This window comes from Giraffa tippelskirchi, chromosome 4 (genome assembly GCF_054371585.1).
Source record: "Giraffa tippelskirchi isolate mGirTip1 chromosome 4, T2T-mGirTip1v1.2.pri, whole genome shotgun sequence".
Lineage (NCBI taxonomy): Eukaryota > Metazoa > Chordata > Mammalia > Artiodactyla > Giraffidae > Giraffa > Giraffa tippelskirchi.
The window spans coordinates 1,001,438-1,015,496 of record NC_137278.1 but is presented as its reverse complement, the minus strand read 5'-3'; the positions used below and the strand labels follow the sequence as shown (position 1 = coordinate 1,015,496).

The 14,059-nt window shown below is 68.2% G+C and overlaps 2 protein-coding genes across 4 annotated transcripts; both read right to left on the bottom strand.

The window, feature by feature from the left end:
- Positions 1-476: 476 nt before the first annotated feature.
- FUT7 (fucosyltransferase 7) lies at positions 477-2,233 on the bottom strand. Of its 2 annotated transcripts, XR_014082960.1 has the most exons (3): positions 2,118-2,233; positions 775-2,025; positions 477-589 (listed from the first exon to the last, which is right to left on the bottom strand). XR_014082960.1 is itself a non-coding variant. In XM_081593444.1 (2 exons), the coding sequence occupies exons 1-2, from the start codon at positions 2,128-2,130 to the stop codon at positions 1,010-1,012; spliced, it is 1,029 nt and encodes a 342-aa protein (XP_081449570.1). In that variant the 5' UTR covers positions 2,131-2,233; the 3' UTR covers positions 477-1,009. The 2 variants fall into 2 exon arrangements, 1 of the variants encoding a protein (XP_081449570.1); XM_081593444.1 differs by having other exon boundaries at positions 477-2,025.
- Positions 2,234-6,328: 4,095 nt separating this feature from the next.
- NPDC1 (neural proliferation, differentiation and control 1) lies at positions 6,329-12,452 on the bottom strand. 2 transcript variants are annotated; one of them, XM_081593445.1, is made up of 9 exons: positions 12,182-12,452; positions 9,356-9,502; positions 8,119-8,253; positions 7,857-8,030; positions 7,721-7,787; positions 7,245-7,329; positions 7,076-7,155; positions 6,816-6,912; positions 6,329-6,706 (listed from the first exon to the last, which is right to left on the bottom strand). In XM_081593445.1, exons 1-9 carry the CDS (start codon positions 12,291-12,293, stop codon positions 6,638-6,640), a joined length of 966 nt encoding a protein of 321 aa, XP_081449571.1. In that variant the 5' UTR covers positions 12,294-12,452; the 3' UTR covers positions 6,329-6,637. The 2 variants fall into 2 exon arrangements, with proteins under 2 accessions (XP_081449571.1, XP_081449572.1); XM_081593446.1 differs by having other exon boundaries at positions 7,727-7,787.
- Between the last annotated feature and the right edge of the window lie 1,607 nt (positions 12,453-14,059).

Below are 14,059 nucleotides of genomic sequence, written 5' to 3'. Positions count from 1 at the left end.
GAAGCCACTGCCAAGGGGGAGGGCAGCAGCTTCCTGCTTCCACCTGCTGCCCACCCCACCTGGGGCCCTGGCAGCGCCACCCAGAGGCTCAGCACCAGCCCCCACCCCCCTTCCCTGCACACCAGGACCCCCTGATGCAGCAGAAACCTGGTACTCCCCCATGCCCACGCTGCCACCAGTGAGAGGGAGCCCACATCTAACCAGACCTCGTCACACCCTGGATGCCCGCAGACTGAGAATGAAGTCCCAGGGCACCTTACACACGTCCCCCAGCCGCGTTTCTGAGCTGAGCTTCTGCTCCCCCTCCCCGCCCCTGGGCATTTCGGGGTGGGGGGAGTCAGGGCGGGTTCTCTGCTGTAGAGCCATTCAGTGCGGCCGATGGAGGCCGGGAGGTCGAGCTTGGGGGGGAGGGGGAAGGATCCGGCCAGGACAGGAGGCCCGCGTGGCCGGGGCGCGGGGGAGGCAGATTCCACGCGTTCTCTGCTTCTGTCTTTATTGGTTGGTGTCCCCTCCCCAGGGGACAGCAGGCTGATTGGCTGTCTCTGGTCCAGGCCACAGGGTCTGCACACCGGGCTCCAGACTGCACACCCTGGACAAAGGGACGCCAGCTATGGGCCGGGGAGGGGGGGGCATGTCCGCGGCCCTGAGGGCCCTGCCTCCAGCCTCTCTCAGCCCCCGCCCATCTGAGGGCAGCCCTGACCTGCCCAAGATATGATCAGGCGGGGACAGAGGGCCTGTGTGGCCGTCCATCTGACGGACCTCAGCACCACATACCCGGTTCCTCCGTCCCTGCTCTCGCCTCTGCCTCCAAAGAGTGGCTCCAATGCCCAGCAGCCTCCTCCTCCAGGCAGGCTGCCCAGACTAGCTCTGCTTCCCAGCCTCCATGTCAGCCTGGCGGCTGCCTATAGGAGTCAGGTCGGATGCCGGTGGTTTGATTTCAACATCCAGCCCTCTACCCACACGTCCACCTCCCCAGCCACCCTCCCCTGGTCCCCTCCATAGGCGGAGCTCAGGCCTGGAACCAGCCCTCGAGGTCCTGGTAGACCTGGCCGCGGGGCAGCTGGGGGAACCGGGCACAGATGGCACAGAAGCGCTCTCGCCAGTCGCTGAACAGCCGTACGCGGAACCGTTCTCGCCATGCGAAGTAGCGCCGATAGCAGCTCTCGTTCATGCCGGCGAGGAAGGCGGCCAGCTCGCGGGCCGAGCCGAAGTCGTCCACATGCACGAAGGCGTCGGGCGGGGCGACGGCCTCGTAGGCGGCCCTCGGGGGGCCCAGCACCACGGGCACGGCGCCGGCCAACAGCGCGTTGCGCCAGAACTTCTCGGTGATGTAGTCCCGGTGCTCGGAGTTCTCGAAGGACAGGTAGAAGCGGTAGTGGGCCACGGCGCGCAGCAGGCAGTCCTCACACAGGGGCTGCCCGGCCGCACGGCCGAACACGTCCACCTGCAGGTGGGGCGCCAGCTGCCGGTACAGCTGCACGCGCCGCTGCCGCTTCTGGAAGTTGCTGACCACCCAGGCAGCCATCCCGTGCTTGGCCGGCAGTGGAGGTGCAGGCCCCTCACGGGGCTCCAGGCGGCCGTAGGGCACGAAGATGTCCGAGTCACGCCGGTAGCTCAGCACCCAGTTGAAGATCCCTCGGAGGCGGCCGAGGCCGCGGGTGTGGCTGGGCGACTCCATGGAGGCCCACACCCAGGGCTGGCCCTGCGGCCGCTCGGCCAGGGGCAGGCGGGCCCGCTGGGTCTGCAGCTCTCGGTGGTGGAAGACCACGGCATCGGCGCCGGCCAGCAGGCTGCGGTTGGCCGTCAGGCGGCAGCGGGCCACCCCGTACCTGGCGCAGGTGTCCCCGGGCAGCTCTGGGGGCTGGCTGGCAAATGGCCAGTGCCAGACGAGGATGGTGATCGTGGGCTGCAGGGCCGGGGCGGCCCCGGGGGCCGCCCCAAGCCGCCACCAGAGCCAGATGGCTGGGAGAAGGGCCGCCACGGCCAGGCCCCCCAGAGCCCGGAGGTTCGGAGCGGGGCTGAGCCCTGCAGGGAACATGGGGAGAGAGGCTGTGCCCTCCGGCTTGCCACGGACCCCAGGCTCCCAGCCCAGGCCTCCCCCGAGGCCAGAGACTCACCGGCATTCTGCATTCACGGCTCCTCAAATCACGGCCGCCACTCTGCGGGAACGCCCTGAAACCACAGCTGCTCCCCTGTGCTGGGCGCCGCCTGGAAACACTCTCCTTTCATCTGCTCCGGACGAAGCAACGAAGGCCACCAGGGTACCTTCCAGCTCCCGTCCCGCCCCTGCCCCCGCCCCCGGTGACCTTTGACACCACCAGCATCCTAACCCCGCCTCCCAGCGAGGCCTCTGGCTATTGGGGGGGCGGCTCCTGGGAGGTCCCCCACCCCTGCCGGCCTCCGGGAAGGCCTGGAGATGACCCACCAGCAGGCCCGGGAGGAGAGGGCCCGCCTGGCCTCAGGGAGGGGGAGGCCATCCCGAGTGGAGGTGGCCCCCACCCCGAAAGGGCGACCCTGACATCGAGGACACAGTGGCTGCCCGCTGCCCTGCCAGGGGTGCCCCGGAGAGCAGGCGTGCTTCCCTGGGGCCACCGAGCGCGGGCCGCCGCCTCCCCCTGCGCTGTGTCATCACCCACTTCCCCTGCCCCCCCTCTCGGCCCCTAGACCCTCTGTCTGCAGATGCGCTGCGCTCAGCTCCACCAGGAGGCTGAGGTTTCTCCCATGCGTGCTCTAGCCAGGTCTCTCCATGCTGCCCACCCCTGCTGCCTCGAGGACACCTTTGTCCCGGAACCCGGATTCCCAGAGAGGGGCTCCATCGCAGGGCCCACACAGGGCCCCAGTGCACGCCCTCGCTGGACAGCGCCAGGCTGGGCCTGGCTCTGGGTGGGCTGTGGGGCTGCCACGCCTTCCTTCCCCACCAAGGACGCCAGACCCAAGGCCACCCAGGCCGGGAAGACACGCGGGAACCTGGGCCGGGACGCTGCCCTTGGGGGCTCCGGGTCTCTTCCTCCAGGCCCCATAGCCCAGGGCGTGGGAGTACGGAGGGGGTTTTCCAGGCTGGAAAGGGAAGGAGTCGCTGTGTCCCTGACGTGGGCACCTGCTCCAGGAAAAGGAAGGCCGCAGTCCAGAGGCCCTCTGCCCACCCCACCATCCGCCAGCCCTGGGGCCCAGGCATGGAGGTCCAGTTCCTTCCCCTTTTGCCCTGGCTCCAGCCCGCCCCGCTCTCAGTCACCAGCTTCCTTCACCCCAGCCGGATGTGGCCGGCAAGGCCCAGTGCTCGTACTAGTGTCCTGAGGGCCTCAGGCCGGTCCAGTTCTTGGAGGCTGCGGGTTGGGTGTCAGGGAAGGAACACCGGCCTGGGACCTTCACCAGGCCTGCCACCCGTGTTGTCCTGGGGGCCACCCATCATGCTGTCCACTCTTGGGCTCCCGGGGCTACCGGCCTGTCCCAGCTCCCATCCCCTGGTGAGGACCAGACTGTCCAGGATGGGGACTGAGGAGCTGTCAGCAGACCCATGGGGGAGACAGAGGGCCATCCGGGAGAAGGGGAGCACTCCGGCCCCTCTGAGGCTCCCCACCCCCAGCAGAGGCTCTGAGAGGTGGCGAGGCTCTTGTGCAACATCCGGGGGCGGGGGGCGTGGGGGGAGGGCGGTGGGAACTGTTGGAAACCATCTGGTGGCCCGTGGGGTGGATGTGGCATCAGGCCCCAGCCAGAGCGGAGGGCAGCTGGCACCCCTGCCTTCCATCACCCAGTGCTCAGGGAGAGGACCACGGTGGCACTGGGTCTGGGTCCCACCTGGGTGTCTCTTCCCTTGCAGGGGCGCCCCCGAGGACCCCACCCCCTCTCCCTGTGGCAGGCGCCCCGAGGGCAGTGGGGGAGGGCAGGAAGGAGCCGACCCCCCCACAGACCGCTGGCGACCTGGCTCCAGGCTGCCAGGGCCTCTGCCCTTCCTGTTTGCACTGCCAGGTGGCAGGGGCTCTGCCAGCGGCCGCACCCACACCCGCAGCCCTTCCTGGGTGGACTCACAGGAGCCGCCCCCACCCTCGCCGGGATGCTCCCCGGGGCCCCTCGCACGCCTACCTGCTCGGGGCGCAGCCGAGGCCCCATTCGTAAGAATCTGCTTGCTGGGAAACGGGGCTCCGAGTTTGGCCCAGAAATGGGTCAGAATGAGAGATTCTCAGAGGAAAAAAGAAAGAGCCGGGCGAGCCTGAGTCAAAAGGAAAGTGGGGCCTCCTGCCAGCTTGGTGCAGGCTCCAGAGTCAGCGGGGTGCAGGTGGGCACTCACCTCCGGCTCAGCCACCCGTGAGCACCTCGGACCCAGAACACGCGGTCACCCCCACAGCCCAGCCGCGTGTGGCACTGCTCCAGGGCCAGCCTCCCGGGGGGACCCGCCTGGAGGGCCCCTAACTAGCCCCCAGGGCCCAAGGGAACAGGATCCCCCTTCCAGAGTCCCCTGCAGTGAAACCCAGGCCGGCCGGCTGGTCAGGGACAAGGGACCAGGGGCCGGGACCAGGCCCCTCAGCCCACTCACCAGGCTCTCAGCCCCACGGAGCCCAGTGCCCGCTCCCGCCACTGGCCCCAGCGAGCTCAAGCAGAGCAGCCAAACTCCTGCGACTGCTGTTCGAACCCAGCGCCCCCGCCAGCCCGGGGGTGGGCGGGTCTGGAGCCCCGTCCTGCACACACACCTCTGCCGCCCGAGTGGCACCCGGGTCTGAGCCGGGGCAGGCTGTGGGGCACAGGGCCATGGAGCTCCCCCTGGACGGGATGTGGCCGGGACCCCCGGCCGGGTGGGAAAGGCAGGAGGGCTGGAGGGGCTGGCGGCTTCCGTGGTGAGGCCGAAGGCGGCCACCTGCTGTGACTGCCACCCCCGCAGATGCACCCAACCTGGGCCCTGGGCCGACTGCCAGTCTCCGTGCACCCCTCTTCCCCAAGGGGCTCCGGAGAGCCCTGGCCTCATGCTCTCCCTGGAGAAACACGTACGCGGCTCCCTCTGCTGACCTCACCCCCTCCTGCAGGAGCCCGGGGCTGGGCTCCGCCACCAGGGGGCGCTCCGGGCCCGTGGCCCCACTTGGCTCTGCTGGGCCAGCTCTGGGGACAGACAGGTGGGCTCTGGCCCTCTGGCCCGCCGCCTCGCCTAGGCGCTGCTGTCTGGAAGGAGTTGGTGGTCTGCTGGGGCATGTGAGTGGCTGTCCTCTGCCCAAGTCAGAGCAGCATGAGGCTGCAGAGGCGGGTGCCAGGACCCCAAGGCCCGAGCCCAGGGCTCCAGGGCAGCCTTCAGCCCTGGGTCTGCAGGGTTCAGCCGGTGACTGGGCTTTACCCTTAAGGGAGGCCTTCGTCTCTCTGTCCCACAGTTTTCTTTGTGGCCATTCTCCCTCATGACATGAACTAGGGGACAGGGGTCCTCAACGCCTTGCCCACACGCCACCCTGTGCTCATCCCCAGCTCCTTGTCCCCACCCCCTTCCATCTCCCACGCCAGCACACCAGAGGGACACCGTGGCTTCCCACTGGGGGCCCGCCCGAGGCCATAGCCCCAGAGACACACTGCTTTAGGACACACTAGCTCTAAGGAGGGCCAACCCGGCTTCCGCTGCCCAGCCCCGAGGACTCACTAAGGGGCTTCTGAACCCCACCCACCCTTCCCCCCCAGCCTTGGTGGGGCAGACAGGCCTGACCCCCAACCCTGTCTGCACCAGGCCCCCACTACTCCCTGGATCCCAGAAGCCCCTCCTCCCAGCCCAGTCTCCTCGTCACTTCTGAGCACAAAACTTGGACCCCACTCTGGGGCTTCAGCTGAAGGTCACCTCCCCCTCCACTGGCTTCCCTGCTTCTTGGTGGGGAGTTGGGGTTGACTGAGAGGTACCTCCTGACATTCGAGGACCCCACCACCTCTGTCGCCTCAGCTGCCCTCCCTAGTCCACCCGCCTGTGTGTAGGCAGGTTCCTCTGCCTGGCACGCCGGTTACATATGCTGCAGGAGCCCGGGAGTCCACGTGGTCCCGCAACAAGCCCACAGACGTGTGCAGCCCCATCCCTCCCGGCCCAGGTGGATGCAAGGCAGGAACGGAGGCCTCAGTGCCCACTGCCTGGCGTCTGCAGTGCCCACTCCCAGCCCTTTTCATCATACACAGGATGGGGTGTTTGAGGCAAGAGCGCCAACTCCAAACTGGCCTGGCCATGCACCCATACTCTCCCCTCCCCAGCCCTCCTCCCCAGCGGGCAGTGACAGGGTCTTCACACGCTGGGGGTGCAGAAGGCCCGAGGCCCCACTCCAGGGTCCATCCACCGTGGCCCCCTGTTGGAGGGAGATCAGTCTCTAGCACACTCAGCCAAAGTTTTGAAATGTACTTTAATTGGCTTGTCTCTGGTATTACCAACCCATGCCTGGTCTCTAGGGTTCTCCTCCTCCCCTCGATTGGGGGGTCCAGACTTGAGGGGACAGGCGCAATGAGGGGGCACAGCCAGGCAGGAGGAGTCTGCCCCGCGAGGGGCTCCTAGCCGCTGAGGCCCCAGCCACAAGCAGGCGCGTGTCAGGACACCCTCTCTTTAATGGGAAAGGCCGGGCCCCCTGCTCCTCCCCACCAGGGGGCATCACGTCCTCGAGGAGAGTGGGTGAGAGGGTGGGCGTCAGCCTTCAGGTCACTGTAGCGGGGGCGTGGACAGCGAGGCATGGTCGAACAATGGGTTTCGAACTTCCATCTCTCCCGTCTGTGAACGCTGGCGTTAGGTGGGCCCGGGGCAGGCGAGGGACCCCCCTCCGCCTCCCCCTGCACCCCTCCCCCAGCCCGTACCTCCCCCCGCCCAGCCCCGCACTCACTGGGGCCAGGCCCGGGCACTCGTACACCGTGAAGTCGCCGTCTTCGTTCTCCTCGTCGGAGGAGGCGGAGTCCAACTCCTTGGGCGGCTCTTTATGCCTGGGTGGGGGGCGGGATCGCTGGGTGCTCCCTCACCCTGCAGGTGCCAGGGGCCCAGGGTAGAGGGCAGGGGCGGCAGACCGGGGTGGAGGTGGGCAGGGCTGAGGAGGAGGCAGCAAGCCCTGGAGTGGGTGGGCGGGCCGCGCTGGGCTGGACTTCTTACCGCTCCAGGCATCGCATCTGCTGCCTCTGATGGTGGTAGTGGTACATCTCTGCACTGTGCGCCAGCCGCTGGTCCCCGGGCTGCGGGAGGGGTGGGGCGGGAGGGTCAGGCCCAGGGACTGGGTGGGAGGGAATGGTCTAAAGGGGAGGAGCGGGGCGGGGCCACGGACCGAGATCCCTGGCGGAGCTGGGGAGCTGGGTGCCTGCGGGGCCGCGTAGTCGGCCTTCTGGGTCAGGCGAATGTCTCGCTGCAGCCTGCGGAGAGCGGAGAGCGGAGAGCGTAGGGACCCTCGGGGTCACCACCCTCCCCAGCCCCGCCCCTTTAGACCAGCCCCTCCCCTCCCCTCCCGCCCCGCCCCTTCCCACCAGCCCCTCCCCTTAGACCATCCCCTCCCACCCCGCCCCTTTAGCCCCGCCCTTCCCACCAGCCCCTCCCCTTAGACCATCCCCTCCCCCGCCCCTTTAGCCCTGCCCTTCCCACCAGCCCCTCCCCTTAGACCATCCCCTCCCCTCCCCCGCCCCTTTAGCCCCGCCCTTCCCGCCAGCCCCTCCCCACCCCGCCCTTTAGCCCCGCCCTTCCCACCAGCCCCTCCCCCGCCCCCTTAGCCCCTCCCACCCGCCCGGCCCCACCCCGCCCCGCTCTCACCGCCACCAGAAGAGAGCCGCTACCGCCAGCGCGGCCGCGCCGGCCACAGAGCACGCCAGGGTCAGCACTGCAGGGAGGGGGCGCGGTGAGGGCAACCTTCGGGGCAGGACCCCGCCTCCCCGCCCGCCGGACCTACCGAGGGTGAGGCCGTCACCGCGCTCGCCCCGCGGCTCCAGGGGGGACATGTGCACAGGCCCGGACGACACAGCGGGGCCCAGGGAGGGGCGGGGTGTGGGCGCCGGGGCTCCCCGCGTGGAGGGGAGGCCCAGGTCGAGGCCCTGGCCTCGCTCTGAGAGCCCCAGCGTGGCCGCTGCAGAGAGACGGCAGGTTATCACAGGAGGACCGAGCTGGGGTCAAGGGTGTAGGAAGCCGGGCAGGCGCTCGGGTCAGGGTCTCACCCGCCTCCGGGGGCCGCTGTTGTCCCTCAGGCTGGGGTGGGGCCTTGAGCCCGGGGCGCCCCGCCTTCTGCTGGGCTAGCTCCTGGGCCAGGAAGTCGATCTCCTCTTCCAGTCTGGGCTGGGGCAAGCCCTCCCCTGGCGAGGGCGAGGGGCCATCAGCTGGAGAGGCCCCTGCCCTCCCTGGCAACACCAGCTACAGGTGGCCTTCGCAGAGAGAGCGGGAAGGCCCATCCGCCAGCCAGTCCCCAGGCCTAGGTCTCCTCTCTACAGGCTCCTCCTAGGCACCAGGAGCCAGAGGACCAGGTGCCAGCCTGCGGCCCCTGGCCATCCTGGTTGCCATGGTGACAACTGAAGAACTGTGGGTGCTGCAGTTCGCAGCAAAGTAGGCAGGGGGCAAGTGCTAGGAGAACGTGCAGAGGCCAGGACAGGGCAGGGGTGCCGGCCCTCTCCCCATCCACTACCCACAAAGCGGCGGGAGGAACACAGGGACACTGCACCACCTGGCCCACGTGAACCTCCTCGGCCAAGGGGGACAGGACTTCCCAAGGAATTCAGAGAAGCCCCGTCCTAACCCCCACCTCTGCCTGGTCACCAGGAGGAAGGGAGGGCAGCTGCCGGGGCAGGGCTGTGGATGGGCCTCCCTGTCCCAGACAGAGGCTCCAAGCAGACACTGACTGGCACTCAGCATCCTCAGAGCAGACCACATGCCTTCAGTGCCCACCCCCTCAACTCGTCACCAGGAACATGCTCCTCCAGGAAGCCCCTCCCACCCTGTCCAACTCTTCAGCCCGCACAATACCCTCTATAATGCCCCTTCACACCTGAAGTCACTCTGGCTGGCACCATCCCAACAGACGCTGGGTCAGGGCAGCACCAGGGCATTCAAGCAGACAGGACAAGTGAGTGATGGAGAGAGAAGGGGTGCTGGGCAAAGAGCAGGGGCAGCTTGGGGGGGTGGAGAGGTGGGTGCCTGACTCTGAGGAGACTCAGGCCTGGGGAACTCTGACCTTGTCTCTCCTGGGATCACGCTGGCACTTCATGCTGGGTACCTGTGGTCCTGGGAAGGGTGACTGCCCCAAGCCCCAGCCCACCACCCAGCTCTGCACTGGTGCCATCTGGAAAGGGTCACCAGGCCACTTGGAGGGAGACTGGCAAGTCCTGGCACCCCACAAGGTGCAGGAGACCTGAGCGCTGAAGAGGGGGGCAAATGTACCAGGTGGGGGGGAGGAGGCCGTACCCAGAGGCTGGCGCATCCTGGGCACACAGAGCCCCTGCCGATCCTCCTGGAAGGGCTGGAGGCAGGGCCCACAGACATGTGCACCTGGGGGGCACCGTGCCCGCCTCTTCAGGGCACAGTCCAGGCTCCCAGGACAGGCGGCTGCATCTGGGAAGGAAGCAGAGGCAGAAGCGGGTCTCGGAGGGCCTGACTCAGCCCCTGCCCAGAAGTGGTGCCGTCTCGGCCACCCCGCCCCCACCCCAGAGCCGTCCAAGCCTGGCTCCGGCCATTGTTCTGGGCAGGCCCTTCCTCCCCAGAGCCAGGGATCAGAACCAGGAAGACAAACAGTCCTGACACTTATGGGAACTCCCTTGCCCCACCCACTCCCCAGAGTCCACTGCCCAGGCCCAGGCCAGCTTTCTGCACAGAAACTGTCCCTTGTCCGTGCAGCCCTCCAAGCCCGGCTTCTGGCCTCAAGCTGACCCAGAGCAAGCCTCTCACCCAGCCTGGGAGCCCCAGAGGGCGAGGCCCTGGTCTCTCTCTCATCCCCTCAGGGCTGCCACTCAAACCCTATCACGACATCCTACAGCCCTAGAAAGCCTGGCTGGGAGACGGCCCAGACGGAGTCGCTCCCCCCACATCTACCTTCGAGCTCGTCCCGGCACAGAGAGCGGCTGCCGGGGTAGGGAACCCTGGGATGGAGTCTGCCGGCCTCACTTGCTTCGGAAACAGAGCAGGCAGGGGCACTCTCGCAGCTGCCGCTGCCAGGGACAGGGGAGGGCCTGGAACTGCAGCAGGGAGGCCGCTTCCAATCTGGAGCCCAGACCTCAGTGTCCTGTACACACAACCGTGGCTCCCACCCTGATGCTGGGGAGTGGAGGGCGGCGGCCCTCTCGGCCTCAGTCTCCTCTCTGGGTGCAGAAGGTGAGGCACCTCCACGCTGGGGAAAGTCTCAAGGCCTGGGACACTGGCCCCAGTCACTGAACAGCAGAACCAGGGGAGCCACAGGGAGACCCAACAGGACTGTCGATCATGCCTGGGGAGGTGGCGGTGAGGGTATCTTGGAAGAGCAGGGCTGGTCCCCTTGGCCCAGCCCTCCCTGCAGGAGGGTGACACGCCAGCCTGTCCCCCAGACTTCAGCTGCCCTGGCTTGGCTTCCTCGGTAACCTGACACAGCCCCTTGGCTGCAGGTATTCCTTGGAGGAAGTTCCAGCAGCTTCTACAGCAGGTGGGCAAGTGGGCTGGGGCTCCCCTCCCAGGGATCCCACCTCCTGCACAACCTGTCAGCAGGCGCAAATATCAGTGTGCTGGACCCAGGGCTGGGGCTGGTTAAACATTAAACCTGTGCCAGCAGGTCTGTCTAGACCCCACCCACCAGCTGGGCCCCTGGGAAGCCAGGCAGTCCCAGCCCCTAGTGCTGAGAACCTGGGGTGCACTGACCAAGGCTAGGGGCCTGCAGTCCAGAGCTGGCTCTCGGTTCTGGGCTCCAGGGGTCTCCCTTAGCTCCCAGCTCCCCGCCCCAGGGAGACATGGGTGCTGCCCGTTGATCCTGGGAAGGTCCCCTCTCTAGCCTCAGAGTGTGGGACGAGGCCCCAGGAACAACGGCACCTGGAGAGCGGCTGGCACGCTGCCCCACATCTGGGTGAGCACAGAGCTGATGAACCGCTGAGGCGGCACCCGGCCTCCCCGTCTCCTCGGGGGCCCCACCCTGTACGCCCTGGAGCCAGGCCGCCAGCAGGCAGCCTCCACCACCCCCAGCCAGCCATGCCCTGGCCCTCAGGCCTCCTTGGGAGCCTCCTCTGGTCAGGCCAGGCCCCTGTCCAGGGGTGCTGTGCCCAAGAAGAAGCCTGCCCTGCTCTGGCCTCTTGAGGCCACACATGCAGACCACACCGCCCAGGTTAGCATCTCAGCTGCATCACATACTGGTCACTTCACTTCTCTCTGCCTCAGTTTTCTCATCTGTGAAATGGGCTAAAGGCAGCACCTCTCCTATGGAGCTGTTAGGAGAAATGGGGCCTGGGTACCGAGCCCCCCAGTCCTGCCACCTGGGAGGGTGCGATCAGGATTCTGGGTTCCCTGCAGAACTCTGGAACCTCAGTGCCATCTGGGAAGCTGGCAGGGTCTCCTAGGACCCTGGGCTCATCCCTCTCTGCCTGAATCTGCCCTGGGGGGTGCCCCCACCGCCAGGCACAGAAGACAGAATGGAGGGGCTCTGCAGGGCAGAGGGTGAGTGAGGAAGCAGAGACTGTGAGTTCCTCCTGCCCCCAGTGAGGCCAGAGCAAGCCCCGAAGCCTGGGACGAGCTGTCAGATGCCCGGGAAACTTCAGATGCCGCCACGGCAGCAAAACAAGGTGCGTGTCCACCACCTGAGCGGCAGGGACAGACCAGCACTGCGGCTCCAACTCCAGGGCGGCCACCGGCAGGAAGGCCAGCAGGCACCGGAGACACACGCACAGAAACGCCCGTAGGACCGGCTCCAGGCCGCGGCCCGCTCCGAGACAGCCCGCCTGCGACACCGACCCACCGGCTCACGAACCCAGACAAAGACAAGAAGCGGATGGACTTCAGGTTCGCCGCCAAGGACCCCGGAGAAGCCCCGTCCAGAGGAGTCCCTCGGCGGTCCGGCGCCGCACCCTTCCCGCCGGGGACTGTTTATCCGAGCAGGGCCAGGCGAGGCCGGCGCGGCGGCTCGCGGGCTGGGTCGGCGGGGCCTGCGAGGCCTCCGGGCCCAGACCAGGGCGGCGGCGGAGGCGGGGAGGGTGAGCGCGGCGCCGCGCGGCCGAGGCCCCACCCGGCGACCCCCGACCCCGGGGCGCCTCGCAGCCGGCTGCCCAGCGCGTCGCTCACCGGAGCGGCCGGCGGCCGCACCGCGCAAGGCCGCGCCGAGGACGAGGCCGGACAGCAGCAGCCGCAGCAGCCGCAGGTGCCGCGGGGAGGGCGGGGGCACAGGCGTCGCCATCCTTCAGCGCCGCGGCCGGGGCAGCATGGCACCGCGCGGCCCGGGGCTGGGCGCGGGGTCGGGGCGCCGGGAGAGGCGGCGGCGAGGAGGGGGCGGAGGCCGAGGAGGCGGACGCCGAGGAAAACAGGCGGCGGCGGCGGCGCTGACGCTGCGGCAGAGGATCCGGGCGGGGGCGGCGCGGGCGCCGAGTCGGAGTGCGCCTGCGCGCCCCACCGGGCGGAGGCGGGACAGCCGTCAGGCTGCGCCCCCACTCCGATTCCGAGCCCCTCCTCGGCCCCCCAGCCAGCCCTCCGGGCGCCTCAGCCTCTGCGGCCTCTGCAACCCGGACCTTCTCCAGGCGGGGCACTGGTTGGGGCTGGGTCCCCCGGGATGCGCTTCCCCAGCCGGTCCCTCTCGGGCTGATAACTCCCACCCACCGCCCCCCACCCTCCTGGAGCGGAGGATCCGCCTGGGTCTGGAGGGACACCAGGCGCACGGGGACGCGCAGGTGTGCCCGGAGGCCCACCGGGCATTCAGACACGCGGCAAAGGCACTCACAGGCGCACAGGACTAGCCCGGTGCCGGTGGCCACTGTCATTGGAGTGGAACGGCCGCTCTCGGTGAGGCCACCAGGGGGCAAGAGTGACCTGGAACTGCTGCTGACAGGCAGCTGGGAGCTGTCCACGGTGCCCAGGGGACAGCCTTTTAGCTCCGGGGCGCCCCACGACGGCAAGCACTGGGGTGCAGCCCCCCTAACCCCACCTACTGCCTCCTGGGAGTGCAGCCTCCGCATCGCACCTGGAAATCTCCCAGGCTCCCGTCCCTGAGAGATCAGGGCGGCCCCCCCGCGGTGCCCTTTGAGTCTCGGAACTCTGAAGACGGGGCTGGCGGCCCTCAGGTTTGTGAAACGCTCAGAATCTGGCAGACGTGTATGTGGGGTGTGTGGGGGTGGGGGGTGGTGAGCAGAACAAGGACCGCCTTCGTCCCCTACGAGCCACTGAGAGACAGAAATAGTGTCAGAGCTCACTTCCCAGAAAGTGAGCGGGGGGTGGGGGTGGGGGGTGGTGCCGGAGAGATGCAGGCAAGACCACGCCTGCCCACTCGGGGGAGACAGGGCCTGGGGAGGGGCTGCCCCAGAGGCAGGTGGGAGTGGCTTATCTTGGGGGGAGCGAAGTCTGTGCAGTTGTGCGGCTTGGCCAGAGCCCGGCTCTTTGCAAGGTTCACCCTCCTGAGCAACGGGGCCCTGCGTCCCTCCTGCCCCTGGCTCCCCCCACACCACCCGCCTCCTGTGGAGGGTTTGCCCCCTCCCTCCCCCCCACCTCCCGTTGGGGGTTTGCCCCCTCCCTCAGTGTCTCAAGCACCACCTGCGAGGCCTGCGCACTCAGTCGTGTTTATGGGATTTTCCCTGGCACGAATACTGGAGTGGGTTGCCATTTCCTCCTCCAGGGGATCCTCCCAGCCAAGGGATTGAACCCATGTCTCCTGCGTCTCCTGCATTGCAGGTGGATTCTTTACCGCTGAGCCGCCGGGGAAGCCCCCTTGAGCACTGCCTGCAACTTAGGCCATCGCTGGGCCCGCTCACTCGCCCATCTGCCATCCCCAACCCCACCCCGGCCAACTTGAGACCAGGGCCCAGGCTCCAGTGTGGCAGGAGTCTCAGGGAATCTGTTTTAGACCAGCCAGCTGACAGCTACTCCAGGCCACAGTGGTGCAGCAAGGGACCGGGGTCGGCACCCCCGCTGCCCTGAGCCCAGGGAGGGAGGAAGTAGGAAGAGCCAGGGTCCTCC